This window comes from Triticum urartu, chromosome 7A (assembly GCF_056163025.1).
Source record: "Triticum urartu cultivar PI428250 chromosome 7A, HENAU_Tu73, whole genome shotgun sequence".
Lineage (NCBI taxonomy): Eukaryota > Viridiplantae > Streptophyta > Magnoliopsida > Poales > Poaceae > Triticum > Triticum urartu.
In genome coordinates this window covers 185019116-185044719 of record NC_141879.1, presented here as the reverse complement: position 1 = coordinate 185044719, position 25604 = coordinate 185019116, and the positions used below count along the sequence as shown (strand labels likewise).

Sequence of the window (25604 nt, the reverse complement as noted above, 5' to 3'; positions counted from 1 at the left end):
AGATGTCTCAATGTCTCAATCTGGATACATATTGGAAGTGGGAGCAATTAGCTAGAGTAGCTCCGTGTAAAGTATTGTAGACATAGAAATTTGCAAAATACATACGGTTCTCAATATGGCAGACCCGTTGACTAAATTTCTCTCACAAGCAAAACATGATTACACCTTAGTACTTTTTGGGTGTTAATCACATAGCGATGTGAACTAGATTATTGACTCCAGTAAATCCTTTGGGTGTTGGTCACATGACGATGTGAACTATGGGTGTTAATCACATAAAGATGTGAACTATTTGTGTTAAATCACATGGCGATCTGAACTAGATTATTGACTCTAGTGCATGAATTGTTTTGTTGCTCGCTAGCTGGATATGCATTGTTAATAATGTTTCACTTTATAGCCTACTCGTGATAAACTCCAGATAAACCAAAAACTTTAATTTATGCGAACCATAAACCAAAATAGTAGTCGAATTGTAATCACCTGAATAAACCGAAACAACATACAAAAAAATATTAATAGACAAGCCGGTTTACTTAATTTGTTAAATCGTTTAATGTTGGTTCCGTGCTTACACATATCATGGGGTAGAGATGGAACTCGTGTTCTCTTTATTTTATTTTATCACGTGATACATATTATTTTCTTGTTTATTTCGGCAAAATACGGACGGAAACGGTGACAGGCGCGCTTCTTCTGCGCTAGTTTCCGTCTAATCCGGCAAGGGGTTGGATGGAGTTAGCAACCCGATGAGCTGCGCGCAGCGCGCCGGATCAACCAACGTCTTGCTGCACGAACGTTCGCGCTGGATCCGAGTCCAGAAAACAAAGTGCGGCTACAGAACTATCGTCGTCGAGCACCTTGCATTGCATAGGTCTCGATGGCGTTCAGGCTGACCTTTCAACAGCTGATGGCAGGCAAAACAGCGTAAAACCACACCGTTCTGGCACTGCAATTGCTGCATCAGGGTCCAGACCCCACGTGTCATCGGCACTACCCGCCGTAGAGGATCTCAACCAACTGCATCAGGTGCAACAAGGTACTACTAGCATTGCAAAGGGACTAGGTAGTTATAACTTATGTACCAACAACTCCTCTGAATACAACAGGTTTCTTAATTATGTTCTACATACAACACTTGCATAAAGTCTAAGGTACTTCTCAGTTTCATCAGCCCAAACATGCTCTGTCTGATCTAACGGCAGAGGTTCTTCAACGCAACATCTGCTTCCATTTTTGCACGCTAACTACTTCCCATCAGTAGCCTCCGCCTCCTCAAGGTTGGCAGGCTCGGTAGCTGCAACGGCCTTGCCCTCTTCAGGCAAAGGTGGCGACTGCGCCGTATCAGCCTCGCTCGGCCTTGGATTTTTACCATCAGGTGCAGTTTCAGTGTTGAGCACCTCCTCTCCCACGACAGCAGGAGACTCATCAGCCACCACGTCTGAAGTTCCATCCGTTTTCGCTCCCGCTGCGCTAGGAAGCTCTCCTGTGACTGCTGCCATAGCCTCGCAGGTTGAAGGTTGCTGCAACAGCTGTTCAGCTTTGGCTTCTCCAAGCTTAGCATTTTCACCATCGGGTGCTGGTTCAGTGCTCAGCAACTCTGGTTCCTTCATAGCAGTCACCTCTGGAGGTTCACTAGCCTCGGCTACCACGCCCTCGGCAGACGGAAGTGGCAGTTGCTGCCTGGTTTCAGCTTCTCCCAGCATAGCTGTTTCCTGAACCAACTCTATCTCCATAGGACTAGGCTTGGTAGAAACTTCTGCATTTTCCTGGGATCCAGCAGGTTCTGGCTCTGCAGCAACTGCTTCAACATTATCCTCTTGGGAGGATGCCTCTACTATCTTCTCTTCTGGTTCCGTACCAGGTATAACAGAAGTTTTGTCTGGGAGACGCACAGATGTTTCTATACTTTGATCAACTTCGGTACTAGCATGCTCCATGGAATCTGGCACTATAGCAACTGGTTCGACTTGAGTAGGTGCATCTGCTTCTTCATTTTGTTCCGGTCCTGTAACCAAGGCTACAGCAGTGGTTTCCTCTTGAGGAGGTATAGATGCTTCTTTACTTGGATCGGCTTCTGTACCAGCATGCTCCACCGCCTCTGGCTTTATGGCAGACGGCTCAACATCTTCATTTTGAGTAGGTTCGTCGACCTCTTTCTTTGCTTCTGGTTCTGTAGCGACAGCAGTTCCCTCCTGAAGAGCCACAGGGGTTCCTGTGCCATCATGATCAACAGGGTCAGGAATTACTGAAATAGCATAACTAAGTTCTTTGTTCGGTGGGCTTTGATGAATAAAGCAAGCAGATAAAGAAGTACCTGTTCCATGTTCTAGACATCTTCCACTCTCCAAATCCTTTAGTTCTGTCGTAGACACTTGGACGCTGCCAAGGGCCGTTGTGCCATGACCATCCTCGGAAATAGCAACGTCCGCATTGCATTCGTGCACATGAACAGCAGTTTCACAAGTAGGCTCTGTGCAGGGTCCATCTCCTGGTTCTGCTCCTCTAGCGACAGCTGAGATGTCATAATGAGTGGTTTCTTTACTTCCCACATCACCAACATCAGCTACCTGGATAGAATCGTCCTCATCTGAGTCTTCCGAATAACCAACTAGATTCATAATATGAGAATCACCATCAGTCCGACTACGATTGGAATTGCCACCACCAATTTCACCAGAAGTTTCTTCCAATTTCTCATGTTCTTTCGGACAAGGAGATACTTGTTCTGCCGGCTGATTTGAATCGGTCGATCGTAAAGCAGCAGGCAAATCACTTGAAGATCCTTTGGAGACACTATCAATCTGCATAGCTTCCGCTTCAGCAGAGTCTTGGTTGGCATCATTCATATCAACAACAATAACTTCACTTTGCGGATCAGTGTGATCATCTCTCACTGGGGCAACGTCCTTATCTGAGGCTTCACAAAAAGATTGGCTGCCTGCCAAAATAGTTTTAGGGGAATCGTCCTTTTCACCCTCACAATCTGCATATGTTGGACATGTGGGCAAGTCTACATCAGCTCGCTGTGTTTCTTGTTCCCCACCAGACGAAAATGTAACATCAACCATCTTGTTTTCTTTATCATCTGTACATATGTTAGATACACTACCCATGAGTAACTATTGACCATGCGTTAATTAATTCAGAAATTTAAAACCTGACTATACCTTTCATAGATGCTTGTTCTGCACCCGAAACCATCTCCCGTTGTGCCAAACTATGAGCCTCAGAACCTGAAAAGGTGCAGATGTGCATGAGCCCCCTGGCCCGTCTCTACTACAACAGAAAGTAATAACAGAGCATACTCTTATCATCGGGACTCGGCATTTGTATGGTGCACTCAATCTTAGGCCCAGCCAACTCCATCCCTTCTTTCAACTCTGGCAAAACATAAAAAAGATACACTAGCTGGATAAGAATAACAATCAGCATACACCAGGGAATGTGTACAGGATCATGGTTGGTGGGAGAGAGAGGGGGAAAGAGGGGATAGAGATAGGGAGTACCATGTGCACCATTTCTGGGTGATTTTTGTTCTCCTGATTCTACCAATGAAGTAGTCTGAATGTTGATACTGGCCTTTGTCTCATCAGCATTTACTGCGCTAGACTGGCTAGAAGATTTGGATTGGTTTGGCAGTTCTAACTCAAGCTCCGCTAACCGTACTGGCATCGACAACTCACCAGATACATTACTCTCGGGATCCTTGCGTACTTCGCAAATAGAGGTAGCATCATCTCTAGACGCGTCAACTTCTACCATGCTGCCCCCTCTATCAGAATGGGTGGATGGAACATTGTGAACTTCCTCAGAGTCATCACCAGCGTTCATAGCAGCAGAGGCCAGTACAGACACTGATACATGACTCTCAGGATCCTTTGTTACTTCACAAACCAAGGTGGCATCTTTATTCGAGTGGGTAGACGAAGCATTGAGTGCTTCCTCAGAGCCATCAGTGTTTACAGCAGAAACGACTTCAGGAAGAGTTTGTTTGCTTCCCAACAGGCCACCATCAACTACATGGGCACAACTGTCCTCTCTTTTGTCCTCTGAAGGAGAATATCTTCCTAAAGCTATATTGGCATTTGCCTGAATAAGATTGTGATCCGTATTCTTATCCAAAGTTCCTTCCATTTCCTCTGTTTTCTTCCCAGATGCAAAAATTTTAGAGCCACTGTTATCTGAACTTCCTTTCCGTTCTGCATGCTGGTTTGAGTCCGTTGATTGTAAAGCAGCAGGCAGATGACTAGCAGAACCTCCAGAATTAGTGTAAAGTGCTTCAACTACCATAGTATCTTGCTTAGGACTAGTCACATCAATAGCAGCAGCCTCACTTTGCAGATCACTGACATCAGCTTCTGTGGGGGCAAGAGTATCGTTAATATCCTTAACTGAGGCATCAAAAGGGGTTTGGCAGTCTGGTAACATCACTGTTTTAGAATCACCCTTCTCCATTTCCAAATCACCAATTCTATGACGAGAGGCTAGGTCCAAACCAGCAATGCTATCAGTTTTATCCTGGAGTGTGTCATTTGCCGCACTGTGTTGGAGTATATTACCATCAGCAGTCTTATCATGTACTTCATGCAGCTTATGTTCATCATTTGCAGATGTCAGTTCTGCAGCCAAAACCATCTTTGTTTGTCCATGTATGGTATCAACTCCAACACCTGAAAAAAGGCATCATGGGCATCAGCATGAGCCATTGTTACTACCAAACAATGAATAATAACAGCAGAGAGAGAGAGAGAGAGAGAGAGAGAGAACCTTGCTTGTCACCCATGGAAAGAATACTTTCTCTGGATATGGGAAGTGCAGGAGTCTGGGTGCTTAGACTGTTATTTGTTTCTTCAGTACATGCTGTAATTGACTGGGTAGCAATTTGCTTTGGGGCATCTAGTATCCCCATCAGAGTAGACATTCCACCACGTACATGACTCTCAGCATTCTTCTGCGGTTCGCAGACAGAAGCGGTGAGAGGCTCTGCCAGGGCGGTTTCCTGTTGCTCAACTGAAGAAACACAAACCGCCGTGCTTGGGCTTGCCAATATTTCTATTTTTCTCGCATCACCTGTCTGCTTTGGTCCAGCTAGTCGAGCACGACGTTCACATGCAGCTGTTGCGGCTTTACTTCTGGTGCGTGGTTCAGAGGCAGGACCTTTCCTCCTCCTACCTGATGCCTTACTGGGAGCGACACTATTGACCTCAGAAGGCACTGTACTGATGTTCTTACCTGAATTATGAAGTGAAGAACTAGGTGCTTCGACCTGGACATTTGCTACTTCACTAACAGGATTTAGCAATGGTTTTTCAGTAACCGTTTCAGAATGTGTGGTAGTGACCACAGAACACACTGCAACATGGTCATTCCCTGTCTTACATGGCACTTCAGGTTGTGTGGCTGCCGCTAGAGGTGCTCCTATGTGCAGATTTACTGGTTTATCTTGAACATCAGGATTGGTAGGTATCCTAGGAGTTATATCAGAATAAGCAACATGGGCATTACCGGAACCACTAGGAAGTGCAGCTTCACTAATGGGAACTGCTATAGGTGTTCTTGGTTGAGAGTCATACCCAGACTTGTCATATGGAGGAGAGTTTATATTTGGTAATTCCTTGGGAGTATCTTGAAGTGAACTGCCATCTTTTACATTCACTGCTCCTAGCTTCTCAGCTGTGCTCGTGTCCGCACCAACATTGTCAGTGGTACCAGGAATACCATCAGATTTCTTCATAGCTGCTCTTTGCCTAGTGCTTACTCCAGTATCCTCACCACCAGGCGCTTTCTTTCTGCGACGGCGTGAAGCACTTTGCTTCTCGGCAGGCTTATCTGCCAAGAGAATATGTGATGCTTTCAATATTCCACCTGAGACGGCAGTTAAAGTAGGTACTGATGCAGAAAAAACTTGCTCAGAGCTCGCTTGAACAAATCCAACATTTTCGTTGTGAATGATCTTTGGCATTAGTAAGCTGGCATTGTCCGAGCTTATTGCAGTTCCAGTGTGTTTATCTTCGGCAACAGGTGTCGTACCTTCAGGGGCGGAGATGCCCTTAACTGCCTCTGGCAATGACGTAACAGGCCTACCTGTAACCAAATCCTTCTGAAATCTTGACATGAGACTTGCAGGCATATCCCCTTGAGGATATGGAGAACCCACAGAAGCAGGTCCACTACCAATTGCAACCACAGGGTTTATATTAACATCACCAGCACTAGATGAGGAAAGAGATTTTGGTTTTCGGCCTCGTCTGCGAGGGGTTTCAACTGTTTGGGTCTTTCTGCCTCTAGATGTAGCAGGAGCTGGTGGATGAGGGGCTGCACTGGCAGCTACTGGGTCATGACCGCTCTCTACCGCCGGACCAACTTCCTTTGCTATAGACCCTTCCAAAACAACATGGTCCGTAACTTCAGTACCAATCTCGGGTTTCATGGTAGCAGTTGGTACAGCAGCAACAAAAGCAGTAGCCTTAACTTCTGCACCAATATCTGGTTTGATGGCAGCAACTGGTGCAGCAGAATGGGTGGTAACATCTGGACCAGTAGAATGGATGGTAGCAGTTGGTGCTGCAGAATCGATGGTACTTGCTGGTGCAGAACTGCCAAGTGTAGTTCCTGCCTCTTGTTGGACAGCTTTTGCTGGGGACATAACAGGAGATACTGAAACGTCTGACCTTCTAGGTCTACCTCTTCGCCGCTTAGCTGGTGAGGAGTCTGGAACAGACGGGACTGGTGGTGAGGAGTCTGGAACAGCCAGGACTGGCACCGTTTTGGCTTCGACTGGATCTATTGAACTTTCTTTTGGGTCTATTGAACTTTCTGCAGGTACCTCCAACTTACTCTCTTTAGAGATATCTATATCCTTCAATACACCACCAGGTTGAGGTGAGTCAGGAGATTCAGCCTGACAAAGTTTTTCAAATTCTTCTTCGGTCCATTGATCCTCATAAGACCGGACCTACAAAGGATATATAATGAAATTAGCAAACAAATACTTCAACCAATAATAGAGAGACATACAGAAGATGATAATGCAACTGACCTCACGAGCACGTTTTCCCCTTCCGTAATGCTTTGTATCAAGGCCGCCAAGCTCGCCCTTCTTCCTCACATTTACCTTCACATTTTTTACATTTGAAGACTCGTAAATCTTCATAGCATGACAGAAGGGCTTCAGATCATCATCAGACACAAGGCGGGGTGGCAATACTGAGGGGTCTAGCCCACTAACTGAACCATCCTGAACAACCTTTAGCCATACAGCCTACAAGGGGTACAAGAATCAAATTGGGATGCACAAAATATTAGCAGAAATAAACATGTACAAAGTAAAGGAATTTAGTATACCATTTCATCATCTAGTCTTTGCTTGTCAATAGATTCAAATATGTCGATCTCATCTTCGCTGCAAGGAGAGAAATGTGATATGTCATGTAATTAGATAAAGTACCAGGAGTGACAGAGATTGTTAAAACAATGCTTAAATAATACTAACAGCAAACTCAGTCTTACCTGCGGGCAAGAATATTATTCAGAGCATCATCATCTAACACTGGAGCTGATTCTTCCTTTTTACACTCACGTAGAAGTGACTCAAGATACTCCCTCCGATCTTCAGCACTGCAATTGTTACCATCTAGCATGAAGGAAAGGAAAAAAGAGAGCTAGAAAAGCTAAAATCTTAACCGAGTAGAAGAATTGACCTTGTGTTGTTGTCGAAAAATCCAGCAGTTATACTCTGATTAGCAACGCCTAATTTATGTTCTGCCGAAGCCCTGACTTGCTCTTCTACAGTTCGGACCTTAAGTTCAACAAGGTACATCCAAGTCAGGAACAGGCGTATTGAAATTTTCAGTTGAAGTAATAGAATGCATTGGTTCTGGTTAGAGCATAACAGGCAGCATTTATTCCTATCATATTGGCAGTGTCACAAAACGCTAGTGGGTTCTGTCCAAGCTTAGAGAAATAAACAGCCAAGAAGACAAAGGCTCCGTAGAGAGCAGTCACGATCTGGTAGCTAGTGCAGTACCTTTTTCCACATATGGATAGTTACTTCATCAAGCGAACGGACAAAGAGAGCACTAAATCTGAGAGAGTTAATGAGAAATGACCATGCGTACCCCTACTAATTGACAGATACAAAGCATTTAAGTAAAACAGAGACTGGAAACACAGCAATAACTACACTCGTGATATTCTCCATGGAAAGATATTCAGAAGCGAATTCTCGGAGGGAGCAGTTGAAAGTAACTTCTTTTGGAGTTATATCACCAAAATATACAAGAAAACAGTAAAGATCCCTATAGCTAGGTTCCAAGGCAGCGCAGCAACACAACAGCCACAAATTGGCACAAAGAGAGGAAAACCCAAGCAGTATTGGAATCCAGATTCTAGTGTGGGCATAGTAGCATATAATGCATGATGAGTCATGAGTCAAAACATTGCACCTCCGAATTAACCCTTTTACATGAAGTGAGGAAGAAAGTGCAAGCAGGGTGCTGTTTATGCATGGGGGCCCATCCCCATGGTGGAGTGGTATTGAGTAAATCTGGACCAGTTCTTCATTTAGAATACCACATAAGTCACGTATCTAACTATTGATCTAAGATGCTCAAACAAACCCTATGCAACACAAAGGACTCAACTGGCGACTTGCTCTATTTATTAACTACCATCTCCTTGTTAGCAAACAAATGTTCCTTGTTCATTTCAGTTTCTACATATTTACTCCCGGTGATAAGCGAACTGTCAGTGTGCACTTACAGTTTCTAAACGTAAAACAAGAACCTCCTTCTTTTGACCAATTCTGTGGGCTCTAGCCTGTGCTTGCAAGTCAACCTGAAATAATCAAGGAAAAGATATATTTATGTAAAACAAATCTTACAACATAGAGTGACAACACTGAAGGAACTTTAGCTACCTGAGGATTCCAATCAGTATCAAATATGATGACAGTATCAGCTGCTTGAAGATTGACACCAACACCTCCTGCTCGGATACTACAGAAAACAGGGGTGAAGTAGGCCTTAGATATCAAATATTAATTAATTAAATTGGCCGATAAGGATTCATGAGTTCACTATGTTCTATTTATATAATGCCTCCTACACCACAATATAGTGAACCAATATTTTACCTTAGCAGAAAAATGAAAGCTGGAGAATCAGGATCATTAAATCTATCAATAAGTGCTCCTCTCTCATGCCCAGAAGTGTGTCCATCTAACCGAAGGTACTGATACTTTTTCCATACCAGATAATCCTCCATCACATCAAGCAATCTTGTCATTGTAGAAAAAAGTAGAACCTGCATGCCAAGGAAGGAACAAGGAACGGACGACAACTTCAACTCAGATAATGCAAGTTTGATGTGAGACTTGTTCGAGAAAATACAATTCATGCGACATACGAGTAGGAGATCTTTACAAACCTACCACGCTACCAGTAAAATCCACTTACCCTATGGCCAGTAGCTTTGAGTTTGGGTAGCAATCTGTCCAACATCTCAAGTTTCCCACACAGCCTCACAATAGATGGCAGGTAGTGCCTAGGTAGATGACCCTCAATCTGCATAGACAATCCATATGGCTGGTGATGCCCAAGAGGAAACAAAAATAGCCAGAATGTGGCGACAAGGCAGAATCATGCTCTACCTCCTCAACATGAAGCTGGCTAAGGTATGGATGGTTGCATATGTTCCTCAATTCCATGACAGAATTGTGCACCGAGCGAACCTAAAAATTTTAAGACACATATTACAAATAAGAACCTGTGAAATATCTGACAAGTGAAACATTAAAATAAACAACTCGAACAGTCACACACTACGCACCTTAACTGCTCCAATTCCACCAAGGTTGTCTTCCACCCTTGTCATCAGAAGTTTCTGATAAGCTGATGGCTCGCATCTTACAAGTCTTTCAATCTTCCCTGGCAATTCACTTTCAACCTGAAGACAGTAAAACACAATTGAAACTATTGCACCATCCAGATGGTCTAGATACAAACAAAGATGAGAAACAATTGGGAAACAATATCAAATCCCCAACCTGACGAGCTAGTTTCCCACACAGCATCACAATAGTAGCTTTTTGTTTAGACTCTAGAACCGTTGATGTCGAATAAGTTTCAAAGAAGTACAAATGGTTGGAGCTCCAATGATTGGTGCTTCTTTCAAATTTATTCGACATCAACGGTTCTAAAGTCTAAACAAAAATCAATTCAAAACCAAGAGAAAAGGGGGCATGGACATATGAGTTGCTTTTTTAACTAAGTTGCAACTTAAAGTAATCATAATCTCTACTTGTAAACAGCAGTTTTGAACTTGATTTACACACCATCAACAGTGCTCCTGCCAAAACCAATTTTTCAGCTGGTCATTAGCATAAGAACCAATTAATATGTAGTTTGATCGAGTTTTCTTGACTATTTGGAACTATCAGGCATAATTTCAATACTTTCGGTTATTCTTTTGTGAAAATTTATCACAAAAAAAATTCAGTTTTCATATTCAAAATTTTGACTTTTGGCGTAACAAATTTGCTTCAAATATTAAATTTTAAAAATCAATGAACCGGTTGCAAGATTGGTTCACCAACCTCTAAAAAACAAATTTGCACGTCTACACCACATGATCGAAAATTATCATAATTAAGTATTGTCAGAATATCGGCCGATAAATCAGTTAACTGGCCAATTAATCCCTACTCAGTGGGTCACCGAGTAGCCGATTAATTGACTTATAGGCGAATTAACTGGTATATTTGCCGTTAACTGGCCGATTCACCTATAAATCCCTTATCGCCAGCCGACCAAGCAGCTACCAGTTAATGATTTTTTGAACATTGCCAAATACCATGATTTCTGTTCGAATCGTATAATCTACCCTCTGTTCATAAATGTAAGACGTTTTTGCACTTCTAAAAACGTCTTACATTTAGGAACAGAATCAGTACCTTTTACTAGTAATCATAAACTAAGAAATATGGAGCACTCACCGTTTATAAATGAAAGATGCTTTCCTATTCATGGTCTTAATGATTATATGTTTGTATAGTAGTTGGCAAAATTATATCTTATGCATTTCACAAGAATGTGAAGATGGAAAGCACGTAATTCTTTATCAAAAAGCGAAAAAAAGTCATAGATATACAAAATGCTCGCACATATGCTTTAAGAGTGAGTGTGACCATGTGTGCACATATAGTTGCTATACTAGACACTCATCTCTTAATTTTTCGCACAATACACAAATGGCCATTTATCAGCTGCGCATATTATAGCAAACTGTACATCTACGAAATTCCCATCTTTTTAGAACTTTTCGCGATGGATGCTAGAGTAGGGTGCAGCGGCAACTAGTTGAGAAAATCCACATTCATAAAAGCATCTACAACTTGTAGAGCAACTAGTTTTCAAAAAAACTTGTAGAGCAACTCTAGTGGAAGAGCTACTAGTGTTTTTCTGATGTGAAAATCTAGATGTTTTTAATATGTTGGTGGTCAAACTTGAAAAGTGTGACCGTGCTTGTACTGATATGCCAAAGTAGCATATATTGAGAAACAGAATAAGCAACATTTTTTGGCATTCAGGCAGCTAGATGGATGTGTACAAGCACATAGAGAAATCTTGTCCATGGAATTTTTAAATTACAGATCATGTAGAGCAACAAAGCTAACAAGAACCAGTTTGACGTTGCTATATTGTGTTGCGTTGTGCTGTTGAACCTAGTTATGGACAATATTTAGCTCTTCACCACTGCAATGCCCAGCTCAGCATTCGTACAATACAAAAACATGAATCATCCCAACAAATGCAACATATAAAGACTTCAAATGGAAAAAGAAGTAAGGAACATCAAGCAATGTCTACTGAATCAGCTGACATATTGAAAGCCGAATTACATGCTGTGAGTAACTCCTGATAGGTCACACATATTTAAGGAACATGTGTACTGCTCAAATAATATGAGCTTATAATGTGTGACAAGTGGGGTTAGGCATACAGCCAACGCCTAAAGTCTAACCCCCTGGTCTGCCTTAAGCAAATACGTAACAAATTTCATCTCTAGTTGGTTACTGGTTATTAGATTTCTTTTAAATAACTAGATAAGCTTCCAAGATTGTTACTTTATTTCCATATATCTATGTAGCCAGCTATATAAGGCTAGGCCCTCACATCAATAAAGACATCAAGCAATTATTTTCTTATCTGTCTCCCTACTATTACTAGGTTTCGGTTAGAAGCAAGGGTTCTGCCAATGTGATCACTGGATGCAATTCTGGAAGGCTGGAACTCCCTCAGTTTGAGATAATGAGGTTGAATAGCTAAGCATAGCATAGATCTCCTGTTGGAACTTGGAATTTCAAATAAATTGCATGGTGAATTCCTACAGTGCCAGTGATTTCAACACAAGCATAACGATAGCAAATAAAATCAATACCTTATGCTTAAGTCTTCGGAGTACAAAGGGCCGAAGAACTTGGTGAAGACGGTTTATGATCAGCAAGTTTTCCTCCTCTGAAAGTAAGGCCTTTTAAGAAAGAAGATGATTGGAGTCAAACACAGTTTCCTTCCAAGAAAACAATGTTGTATCATGAAAAACGGCAGCATTACCTCATCAGCTGAGTTATCACCATTGCTTTCAAATGGTTTGTTAAACCACTGAGAGAAATCTTCGGATGAGTTAAATATATTGGGCAACAGAAAGTTCAAAAGTGCCCACAGCTCCTCAAGATTATTCTTCAAGAAGAAGTTACAAGAAGTTAGCAACTTGACATATATGCATAATAGAATACTTCATACAGAGACCCAAGACCATTAAATAAATATATGAGCAAGCCGTTCATACATTCCTTGAAAAGAACATTCATTGGAAAGCAACAAATACAGGATCAAGTGTGAAAGTATAAGTGCAAGCTTTAGAACCTGCAGAGGTGTTCCTGTCAACAATAGCCGATGAGAACTCCGATAAAGCTTCAGATCAGCATTGAGCTTACAAGACGCATTCTTTATACGGTGCCCTTCATCGATTATTATATAGTGCCACTGTATTTTGCTTAGTTTTGGCCTATCATGTTTGTTCATCAAGTACTCATATGTTGTCAAAAGAACATTGAACTTCTGTTGAACAATCATCTCTCTGAAAAAATTAGCTTGGTTAATAAAATGTTCACATGAACTGTGACAAAGTATCGAACTATAAATTCAGAATTTACTTGAACAGTCTGCGCCTTTCTTCTGGAGGACCAAAATAAGCAATTTTATTTATACTAGGTGCCCAGAAGTTGAGTTCAGATACCCATCCAGAAAGAACAGAGGATGGTACAACCACAAGAAATGGGCCCCGGTCATTTTTTGTTTCCATAAGGTAGCACAACAAAGAGATTACCTGAGAAAGTAGCAAGGGCAGTGTAAGCAGAATTCAGACACTTGCTTAGATCAGATAACATACAAACCGAACAATAAATGCTGAGATGGCGTTGTACTGGATCTTACTTGAACTGTTTTACCAAGCCCCATCTCGTCAGCTAAAATTCCATTCAAATTATTATTGTACAATGAAACCAGCCAACGCAAACCGTTCATCTGGTACCTGTAATACAGCAAGTAATAGATCAAGGAAATATGTACTGGATGGTTAAACAGATTGTAGCAGGACACAAGTCAGTAACAATAATGTCAAAATACACTTAAAATGAAAAGGAGGTAAAAGCAAGGAAAATAGCAGCACAACTTACTCCCGCAATTTCCCACCATTAAGATAAGTAGGCTGGTCATTTACAATCTCCTTCACACTAGAAAAAATAAACAAATATGTATGAATACAAGGCAGAATTAGTAAGTTCAGTAATCTCAAAAAAAAGAATTAGAAAGTTCAATGGCAAAGAAGTATGAATAAGATGGTAAAGTTCAAAAAAAAGTATGAATAAGATGGAGGATTAGAAAGTTAGGTAGTACGTAATTTATGCTATGCAGACATTGATAAGGATTTACTAAATGAAGCATGAAAGTCTATTTAATCCATGTAGTACCTGTGGGCCAACTGATAGTACTTCTCGTTGCTCTCAAGATAATTCTGAAAGGAGAACAAAATTAAGTAAATATTCAACAAAAATGCACCTAGACGTTGACTAAAACAAAGAGATAATAAAACCTGTGGCTGGTAGCTCTCGTCTTCAACATCGTTTGCAGTGACGCCCTTACCAGAAACATAAGAACGGCCATCCATTGAGCTGTCACCTCGTAATTTGGCCCCAAGTTTCTGTAGATATTTCTCAGTCTCTCGTAGTAGTTGCTTAACACGGTCAGATTTTGCATCCTGCAAAGCAGTAACACTTAGCAGATGTGACTTCGTCCAATAAATATTGAGAAAATAAAATGAAGGGTTAAGCTTTTCTTTTTTTGACGTGTGAAGGGTTAAGCTAATATAGAAGAACATGATGAGAAACAAAGCAAATAAGACTCACCTGGACCATCCTAAGATACCCTTCAACGTCATTGTTCTTAAGCAAGTTAATTTTCTCCCGCTGGATCCTATCCAGCTTCTCCCGATGAATTCGCTCTTTCCTCTTGTGGAACTCTTTTATATATCGATTGAAACCCTTTAGACGCTCTCTTTTAGCCTTGAAACTATCCTCCAGTCTCTCTCTGCAAGTTACAAAGGCAAGGCATTATTACCAAATGACATGGGTAAAATGTTGAGGGGGTGTAAACACAGACAGGCAGCGTTTACAAAGGTGACTACTGACTAGGTTGAATCAGCTATTCTGATCCAGTTCTTTTAGCAACATGTTTACTTAAAAACCACCATTTACTTATTTCAGCTTAGCTTACTTATGTTTGATTATTTAAGGCCGGCTTGTTTTTGCTGTGCTCCACCATGGACTTTATTTAGCTGCAAGAATAATGTAAACAGCTTTTGTTGTGGCTCTAATGCAGATGATATTAGCCTATACACAATACCAAAATGAAAGTAAAGCTTGATAGTCACTGCATTGGCAAATACCAAATAGACCCCAAATCATCAGTACTGTAAAAACGGAGCATAGATGCCACAAATACTTGAGAATATTGCGTAAGAAAAAATTTAAATAACATCTCCATACTAAAGGGGTCAGAATGAAGAATCAAATATAGTCATCCAACCTGTGAGACTCTATATCAGCAAAGAACTCTTTTTGCCTCTCGCGTATTCTTTTTTGCCTTTCCTCCTTCATTTTCTGTTCAATTTTTTCAAGCTGTTTCACACGGCGTCCATGCCGGTGTTTCTTTACTGCTTTTACACGCTCCAAATCAGCTGTATTAGGCTTGAAAAAGTCTGACAAGAATTCACTGCCCAATATAAGCAAGAAATTAGAATAGGGAAGTTACAGCCATAGAAACATACGGTAAGCACAAGGAGAGAAACTGAAGACTGATGATCTCCAATGGCAAGCAAACCTGCGCACACGACGCTGAAGTGAGAGAAGTTGAAGCTTTTTCAATTCAATGACACTCTTTGTCTTTGCAGTAAGATCTTCAGATGAACTAACACTTCCCTGTAGGATGAACAAGAACTTAAAATTTTGCAACCAACAATTACAGCTGCTACAGTGAGGGAAAACTGGACATATGAAACAGGAACTCGCAAAAACTCATAAATATGTACACAGTATTTCTAAATGACACTCCCCCCATTTCAAAAATAAATGTGAGGAAGGCAGAGAGAGACCTTTAACTTCTGATAGGATGCTGACATCCTTTTATGTGCGCTCTGCTGTTCTAATACCTTCTTTTCATTTTCTCCATATTTTCTCTTTTGATAATCCACAATCCATTTTTCAGTCATTGTGTATTTTGGAGGAGTTGATGCAAAATCATCATGCTCAAATAGATCGTCATCTCCTTCATCAGCTGATCGATCAGACATCTCCCCCATCTGGGTACAATGTTCAACCTCATTTCTATCTGTATCTGGAGTTAGATCCTTTCCTGGTAAATTGGAGTTGTAACCATCGATAGGCATGTGATGAAGCCTCGAAGGTGGATATGATTCTTTAGATGCTTCATCCTGTAATCGATCTTTGGTCAAAACAGCAGCTTCAAAATTTGGATGTTGTCTATTACCACCCAAAGAAGATGGTCCCTGGCCTCCGAAACTTAAATTCCTGTTCAAATTTTCTGCATCCGTCCTGTAGGCCTCAGGGGCATTTCTTCTTTTATCTCCCTGAAAGTATGACTGCTGTGGTCCAGATGGCACAGGGGATGCTATTTCTTGGGAGCGCATTTCAGAACTTGAACCAGTTCCCTGCATAACAGCTTGCTGGATATTTTCCATTTCCATCGATGACTTCTCATGTTCAGCTATATTGATCTTCTTCTTAATTTCCGAGTCCTTCAGTGAAGAATCAGCCTCTGCAATGCTGCCTGCAGATGTGGATGGGAGTCTAGACATATCACTTTGGCTGCCGAAAATAGCAGAGTTTTCCTGACTGTTTCCGTTTTCCCTTACAGAACCATCAGCCACTCTGCTCTCGTTACCTCCCTGACCCGCGCCGCCACCTGTTTATTTAATTATAAGCTCATCATGAGTACAGAAACCTTGTCAGCTCACACAATGTTTTCTGTTCTTAGTTCTTACCCTCTGCAGTGGGGCCTCCACCTAAGGCAATTTCAAGGTGCACCTTTCTGGGCTGCATATTATTTCTACAAGAAAGAGTAGCTAAATTAGTACTACAGAGATGAACTTCGGATACCAATCATCCTACAGTGCTCTAAGCATGTACCTGAATGCAAGAAATACTAAGCACTGTGCTCGGAGCTGCTTTAACTGTTGTTCTTTGAAAGGTGTGTTTGGAGAGATGTGAGACGTTTGATATGGCCCAACATTTCTATTCGGGAGCGAAGACAATCTGGCTTCTTGCAAAGATGATTCGGCCCTCTGTGGTGCTCTGGTAATATTTTGCCTTTCTTGCATTGGACTGCCCTGCAAAGTCGTATTACATGGATGCATCAAATAAAGCACCTCTACTTGAGATACAGAAATCAATTAACATATCACTAAATGACCAGACAACAAAATTATTAATCTTGCAGGCAGAAACAGCTTATTTATCGGTTGATCAACCTGAAACCTGGCAGAAAGTCTATCAAGGCACGCAAATAGACATACACAAAACCAGCGTGCAATACACTTGTGTTCGAAGCTCGAGTACAATCTTATGCAAATGAATACCCTGCATTATACCATTACTACTAGGCACTTCCGTAACAGGTTACCATTGGCGAACACAGCAAAAAATATTAGCTTTTCAATTAAAAGGTTTTTTAGAAGGGCCAAACTGTAGCCGAAATAGCATGTTAACACCCCGGGTCTTTAAGGATTAAACTACAGGCCTTACATGCACAATCCCCAAGTTAACTCCAACTTTAGCAGCAGAATGAAGTTCAGTGCCGGTATTGCCAGAAGCCGAATCCTTGCCCTTGTCCAGAAACTGTGAGCCACCTCCAAAGGAGGAAGACATGTAAGGAGGGATTTTGGGAAAATCCATCTGCGATGTGGGAGTAGGGTTAAAAGCTCCTTGTGACCCTACATTAATTTTCCCTGCAGTATAAGCAAGCTCATTAAGGTAAATATTTGTAATTCAAGTCTTTCACAATGCTGTTATGTCATTATTTTTTAATGGAAGTACCTTCAACATTAACTCCTGGCCGCATTAAGTTGGCAACAGAACCTTGAGTATTCTTAATAGCTGAACCTTGTGAACTTTGATTCCAGCCAAAACCAGTGTTAAACATATTTGTTCCTCCCAGTATACTTTTCTGCAACTCAGTGGGGATACTACCAGAAGCCAGCCCTTCAGCAAAATTTGAAACTTGTGACATTGCGAACGGGTTTGATGGTTTAGTATTGTCAATAGTCCTCCCAGCAGAAGCTGGTGGACCTTCCTGGTGAGCCCTGAAAAATGATGCACCACCAGGTAAGGGTGGCACCTGAGCAGTAGCACCTTGCAGTATATGTGATTGCTCAGGCTCAGCTCCCCTGGAGGGCTGACCTTGTGCACCTGCTTTGCCAACCTGTTTCCTTTTTCTAATATTTTGTCCACTTGAGATACCATCTGATTTTGAGTTTTCTTCAGATTGCATATCCCCTGCTGCTTTTGAATCCATCCTTTTTCTCTTGGAAGAGGAAGCTTTCTTGCTTGTTTTTTCATCGGACTTCAAAGAATCATGTGAATTCATAGATCTAGTGTCCTCCATTTGCAGACTTGCAGGGCTTTCGACTCCAGAGGACCTGCCACTCTTTTGCGACATGGAGCCTTGATGAATATCAGATCCTGCGACATCACCCCTATTTTGTCCTGCTGGAACCCTGCCTGGAATATACACCCCAGGCCTTGCCATATCTGCTGAACCTAATAATATAAAATAAATCATATCACATCTCCAAAACAGTGACTGCAGTTTCCTTTCCAAGTTGGTTGGTTACCTGGTGGCAAATGCCATAATGCAGCTTGACCGCTGCTCTGGGATGCATCACTTCCAACCATGGAAGACTGACCACCAATGATCTCCTTGTCCTTAGACATAACGCCACTAGAATCTACTGCTTGTGGACCGCCGGCAAATGGAACTCGTGATGATCGCAGTGCATCCATATCAATTCCATGTTGACTTACAACAGTCTCCATGGCCCTGCAGGCAAAAATTACGGATGTTATGGGCATCTTAGAAACTAGAAAGAGGAGAGAAGTCAAGCTAGAGAAAAATTGAAAGTTTGATAGAACTCTCTGACATACACAGAATCCTTTCATTTGAAATTACAAACACTCAGGTACAGTAAACCTAACCAAACTGGATTATTTGTATTACTATACTTATACTACACGTTGCAAACAGTACATTTGGTAAATCATCTGACACCACCTACTATAGAGTATAAACCATAACGCACTCAATATCATAATGGAGTATAAGCTCTACCAAACAAAAGATACTTAATTCTTTTGGTGCAAAAACAACCCCAAATTTATGGAAAACGATAGCTCCAGTTGACAGCACTGATGATTGATTCCAGACAAAAGGTGCGCGCAAGGTTCTACACTCTTAAATTGTCTAAGGCAAAGGCTGCGTTTGGTTTGGCTTTCGCTGTGGATTTCTCTCCTTCAGAGCTGAAATCACAACCAAACGGCAAAACGAACGAACGCGATTCCCTTGAAAGCCATCGCAAAACACATGTACGAGTGAAAGCGGACGAAGAGGTGCTTTTCTGGCTTTGGCTGCATGGCTCCCTGAACCTACATCCACTTGAGATCAAATTACTCACCTTCGCCGCCAAAATAATCCAGCCGGTACGTCCACGAGAGACAGCTCTACCAAACCCATCGAGTAAGGCCCTTTTCTCGTCCCCCACCTCTGGCGATTCTAGGGTTCATTAGCACCGCCGGCCAGCTGCTGGTCACCAGCTCACTCCCATGTCACTGACGGCACGTCGCCGCAAGACCGCCGGTGGATGCTTCCATCCCTTCATCCACCTCGGTCAATTGGACTCCTCTTCCCTGCTCCACCCCCACCCCCTCATCTACCTCCACCAGTGTCCAAGGTTACTCAGACGAGCAAGGCCGCCGCCGACCATGGCTGCCTGACCTCTGCTACATCCCCCATTCGAGGTGTACTACTGCCGCTTCCCTCGCCCATGTACATGTCGTTCCTTTCTCCAGATTTGCCCCACTGGAGATGTACGACCATTGCATTTTTTGGTGATATGTTTATGTTGTATGGCAGTAGTAGCCTATGGTCAGACTGGAACCAGATTAATGTGTCTGTTGATATGTAAATTTTGTATGGCACTAGTGCATCTATTTTGTGATATGTAGAGCTATATATATTTTTATTAATATGCATTAAAACAAAAACTCCATGAAATAATTAACTAGGTAACTGGTTGAATAGCTATATTTACGAACTAGGTCAACCTGTAATGATGTTTTTATCATTAAACAGTATGTATCCAATGTCTCGGCTTTTAAGGGTATTTCAGACATTTATCCCCGCAGCCGCATTTCAGACAGCTAGTTTGCCAAATGGCTTCACAGCTTTCTCACAACACACCGTCCACAGCAGCTTTCCCACGGTACATCTCTTGCATCTGCTTTCAGAAAGGGTCAGTTTGGTTCGCTTCCTCACCTCTTTATGCCTGGCCTGGAGCTTGCCTGATACTAGCCTGGAGGTTGTTTGGATGGTGTCCTGAGCAATGAAATGCTTGCCTGGCCTGGAGCATTTTTCATGTTGATTAGCCTGGCTGGAGCACCAGGCACGGGCGTTAGCCTGGGGCAGGCGTATGGAAATGGATGCCTGGCCATCTATAAACCTGCCTGGGCACGCTATCCCATGCAAATAGCTTTGTCTAGAGCTTTTATTTATATTTTATTCAGAGCTACTATCAACCAATAGGCTATTACATCCAGGCCACCAACCAAACGCTTCATGCCCAGGCCAGCCTGGCCAGGCACAAATCAGCACCAAACTCAGGCCCAGGCCAAGCTCAAAATCCACAGCCCAGCCAAACACAATCAAATAGTCTTAAAAATCTCGCTACTCCCATCAAGGATAGAGGATTTCAAGAATCAAGATCTATTACTACAGGCTAACATGTCAACCAAAAGACAAATATTATCAGTTGTAAGCCTCCAAATGACAGCTCGCTACTCCCATCTTACTCCTACTTGCACTTCTCTGCCGCTCCCTCTTGCCATCCTCCAACGACTTCTCTCCCTCCTCAAATCTCCATCTCCATGAGAAAGGCTGCTCAGAGGGAGGATGTTGAACTTCAATTTGCCCATGCATTTTGGGGTTGTGGATATCGTACTACTGTGTAAGTGTGTATTAACAGTTCACTACATAGATGAGGAAAGTGTCCATCACTGAGCTTCAATCCCCTCCTGTCTCCCTCATTGAGCCTGTGTCCAGGGGCGTCTGGTCTTTCTGCTTATTCCTATTTTCTTCACCTAAACTAGTTGGAGCAACATTTAGTACCTAGGGAGAGTACCAAGCTACAACCTCGCTGCAACAGCATCTAGATGGTTAGGCCCCCTCCTTGTATGCTATTCCACAATTGACAATGAGTACTAACTGATGTGTGAAATCTAGTTTGATGATGGCATAATTATAATTAAATAAGCAGAACTTTCGAACATAAGAACAACACATCAACAATTATCAAATCTGAAAGTCAAGAATAACAAGACAACATGTCTAAGACACAAGGTAGAACTTTAACTACTCCCCCCGATCCAAATTAATTGACACTGGTTTAGTACAAAGTTAATACAACTAAACCAGCATCAATTAATATGGATCGGAGAGAGTAGTGTTTTTCTAACAGAATATTTGACTAATATTTACAGTAAAATTGATGGCAAAAAAAACTTCTGAAAAGATAGCCAAGAACAAAAGAAATATTTACCTAGATATGACCTGATAGGGAAGAGACTGCTCTTTTCCACTTAACTTCATATGTTGACATATCTAGAACATTGAACAAAGAAACAAGGTTATGGTTGAGTTAAGGCTTTTCATGTCCTGTATATAGGTTGCGCTGCATACCACATAAAGTTTTGTTGCTAATTTAGCGGGCTCATCCTTTGATTCCAGAATGAGTTTTTGAAGTAGCTTCGCAGCCTCCACTTCAACATGCTGTGATGAAGCCATTTGCAAACTCTGCTTGCCATCAAAATAAGATCAATCAAAAAGAAGATAAATAAATTATATAAATTATAAGTTATAAGAGGCAAACCAGTACGCCATTAGTTAATGTAGGAAAACAAATGTGATAGATTTCGATAATCAAATACAGTACATTGAGTACAGATACAGCAGCATGAATTTCAGAGCTAATTTTTGTAGACGCAAACTGTTAATGCAGAGCAGCAGGTTTAGTAAATTGCAAACAGGCATACCCTACAGTTAAATAGCTACCAATAACAGAACTTCCAAAAAAGTTGCTATAGAATTTGCATGTTCACCACATGTAATGCTATGTAAATTAATAGCAGGCATCACAATGGCATGCATTCAAGCTGCTCTGGAGAAAGTAGCAGAGATACCACTATATGCTGAGCTAAAGTTAAAAAATGGTATTTCTTGCTTCATGATAGCGTGGGACCGCTCCACAAATTCTGTGAATAACAACAAAATAGCGCCACTCATTTGATCTAAAAACAAATAGTGCCACTCTTTGAGAAAAGCAATCAGATGCGTGATACTGATCAAGCTTCACTAACAAGACATCCCACCCTATAACACAATTCACAGACCAATTAAGTGCAACCAAAAGCTAACCAATCAGGTCATGACTAGGCAATGCACACAAGGAATAAACCCAAGTCACACCCAAATAATCCCTATCGGAACCGGGAAAAAGACGAAATGTTTAAAGATGAGATTATTGCACAGAATAGGCCAATTACTCCACATGGCGCGCTCAGAGCTACAAGTTCTTGCTACAGAAGCAGCTCGCTGACCCAAATCACATAAGGCTCCACGAATTCCAGTTCCCAACTTATGCTTCTACGAACTAACCCTAGCTGGGAACAGAGCTACACTAATCGCGCGAGATCTGAGACCACGACCCCCAAATCCACCCATTCGGGAACCACGCGCACGCTCCCGTGAGCTTGAACCAGAAGGAAACTAGCAAGACAAGTCTTCGCGGCTTACAGTGATTGGGGATCGAGGGAAACCCTAGAGGGAGAACGAGACGGGTGGAGACGCGGAGCCGCCGACGGGGAAGCTGGTGGTCGCCGGCGGCGGCGCAGGGTCTCTGGAGAGCGCGACGGGAAACGATGAGCTGCGCGTGAGCTACGTACCCGAGGTCGAGCATGCCGCCTCCGCCATTTTCCACTAGATCTGTGCACTGCTTGCCTCCTTTTTCTTCCCCTTTTTTTCTTTTCAGTTCCTCTTCTCTGGCCGCTGTCTTGTGTGTGTGGTGGGGTGGGGGAGAGAGGGGGGGGGGGTTTACCAGTATTTAGCTAGTGGAAATGGGTGAGGGCCGAGGCCCGAGGGCCAAGGGCAGTGGGTACCCGGTGGGCTGGGCTTTCAGCTTCGTTGGGGCCAGGGCCATGGCGTGTTATCCCTAAACAAATGCCGGAGGCCAAGTTCTTTCTCCCGATTCTCAAGATTCTAGGAGAATCGAACGAAAGAAAAACTGGGTCAGTCTTGTTCTCGAAAAGCAAATGTTGGAATCGGAGTGGAATCACGATTCCAATTCATACACTTTTGACGTGGAAACGGAAAATTCAGGATCAAATTCCATTTCATAAATCTAGGACCATCTCAATGAAATATAACAAGGTGTAATTGTAGGCTTGTTGTTATGAAAACAACTCCCAACTAGAGGTATTCTTCGTAACGCGGTTTTGAGTATAGTTAGCTTGGGTTCATACGTACATGGACAAAAACAAATACAACAATATTTTAATAATAGGTTTCGTCGTCTCGACAAAGCACGGAATCTTGCGTTAGGAAGGCCTCGTGGGATGGGGTGGATGGTCGCAGGCTTCTGATGCGACTCCTCGAAACCTTCTTCCGGACTCATGCCTAAGGTCCATCCAAGTTGTAACGCAAGAGGTCTTTTGGATTGAATTGTTAGAGGTTTGGGACAAGATCTCCAAAAGAGATATGTTAGGGAAATGATAATTGATCATAGATTGGATTTTATTGGTCTTTTGGAAACCACAAAACATTTTTTTTCTAACAATGAACTACACTCTTTGAGTGGTAGAAAAAAAATAGTGGCATTGAAATCATCCTAGGTGGAGGTCCAGTGGGATTTTAGTGGGTATTAGTAAAAATGTGTTTGATATTATCCAAGTGGAGAGGGGAGAGTACTTTATTAGAATATTACTTTTTGATAAGATTGCCAAATTTAATTCGGATCTCATTACTGTTTATGGTGATGCGCACTTGGAAGGAAAAGCTAAGTTCCTAGATGAGTTGGCTAGAATATATCATGATAATCCTCTACCATGTTTAGTAGGTGGGGATTTTAACATAATAGGAAAGAGCTGTGAAAAAAACAAATCCAATGATACTGATCACTAGAGTTTTGTGTTTAATACATCATTTTTAACACGCCGAGTTGAGAGAGAAGCCTTTAAATGGGAGAAATTTCATGTGGGTAAATAATTTGGAGGATGCTACCTTTGAAAAACTAGATAAGAGTATTCTTCTGCCCTAAATGGGAGGAACATTGTCCTTTGTCTATGTTGCAAGCCTTTGCTAGCGAGGTTTCTGATCATACTCCTTTGTTTTTAGATTATGGAGATCGCTGCCATGCCCCTCCTATTTTTAGTCTGAGAAATCATGGATGCTTATAGAGGGTTTTAGAGATTTTGTCTTTAAAATTTGGAATCAAAATTATTATGGATCCAAGTTCGAAAGAGAGTACAGATACAGCAGCATGAATTTCAGAGCTAATCTTTGTAGATGCAAACTGTTAATGCAGAGCAGCAGGTTTAGTAAATTGCAAACAGGCATACTCTACAGTTACATAGCTACCAAAAACAGAACTTCCAAAAAAGTTGCTATAGAATTTGCATGTTCACCACATGTAATGCTATGTAAATTAATAGCAGGCATCACAATGGCGTGCATTCAAGCTGCTCTAGAGAAAGTAGCAGAGATATCAGTATATGCTGAGCTAAAGTTAAAAACTGGTATTTCTTGCTTCATGGTAGCGTGGGACCGCTCCACATGCTAAAAATTCTGTGGATAACAACGAAATAGTGCCACTCATTTGGTCTAAAAAAATAGTGCCACTCTTTGAGAAAAGCAATCAGATGCATGATACTGATCAAGCTTCACTAACAAGACATCCCACCCTATAACACAATTCACCGACCAATTAAGTGCAACTAAAAGCTAACCAATCAGGTCATGACTAGGCAATGCATACAAGGAATAAACCCAAGTCACACCCAAAAGATCCCTAACAGAACCGGAAAAGAGACGAATGTTTAAAGATGGGATTATTGCACAGAATAGGCCAATTACTCCACATGACGCGCTCAGAGCTTATAAGTTCTCGCTACAGAAGCAGCTCGCTGACCCAAATGACATAAGGCTCCACGAATTTCAGTTCCCAACTTATGCTTCTACGAACTAACCCTAGCTGGGAACAGCGCTACACTGATCGCGCAAGATCCGAGACCGCAACCCCCAAATCCACCCACTCGGGGACCACGCGCACGCTCCCGTGAGCTTAAACCAGAAGGAAACTAGCGAGACAAGTCTTCGCGGCTTACAGTGATTGGGGATCGGGGGAAACCCTAGCGGGAGAACGAGACGGGTGGAGACGCGGAGCCGCCGCACGGGGGAGCTGCTGGTCGCCGGCGGCGGCGCGGGGTCTCTGGAGAGCGCGACGGGGAACGGTGAGCTGCGCGTGAGCTACGTGCCCGAGGTCGAGCACGCCGCCTCCGCCATTTTCCACTAGACCTGTGCACTGCTTGCCTCCTTTTTCTTCCCCGTTTTTTTCCTTTTCAGTTCCTCTTCTCTGGCCGCTGTCTTGTGTGTGTGGTGGGGTGGGGGAGAGGGGATGGGGGTTTACCAATATTTAGTATTTATTAG

General features: G+C 42.3%; 1 protein-coding gene across 3 annotated transcripts; it reads right to left on the bottom strand.

The window, feature by feature from the left end:
• Positions 1–1046: 1046 nt before the first annotated feature.
• On the bottom strand, positions 1047–25565 carry LOC125524124 (uncharacterized). Of its 3 annotated transcripts, none has more exons than XM_087536892.1 (36): positions 25283–25565; positions 21585–21698; positions 21445–21506; positions 18469–18674; positions 17672–18394; positions 17381–17583; positions 16766–16965; positions 16621–16685; positions 15712–16541; positions 15441–15538; positions 15147–15332; positions 14468–14648; positions 14155–14319; positions 14033–14076; positions 13739–13795; positions 13497–13593; positions 13217–13389; positions 12927–13140; positions 12615–12740; positions 12442–12531; positions 9832–9948; positions 9653–9733; positions 9459–9566; positions 9137–9306; positions 8921–8999; positions 8764–8838; positions 7704–7801; positions 7513–7620; positions 7348–7405; positions 7043–7264; positions 4771–6958; positions 3510–4673; positions 3309–3383; positions 3171–3236; positions 2318–3088; positions 1047–2215 (listed from the first exon to the last, which is right to left on the bottom strand). In XM_087536892.1, exons 2-36 carry the CDS (start codon positions 21687–21689, stop codon positions 1248–1250), a joined length of 10173 nt encoding a protein of 3390 aa, XP_087393018.1. In that variant the 5' UTR covers positions 21690–21698; positions 25283–25565; the 3' UTR covers positions 1047–1247. The 3 variants fall into 3 exon arrangements, with proteins under 3 accessions (XP_087393018.1, XP_087393020.1, XP_087393019.1); XM_087536894.1 differs by lacking the exon at positions 25283–25565 and adding an exon at positions 22847–22978; XM_087536893.1 differs by lacking the exon at positions 25283–25565 and adding an exon at positions 22698–22825.
• Between the last annotated feature and the right edge of the window lie 39 nt (positions 25566–25604).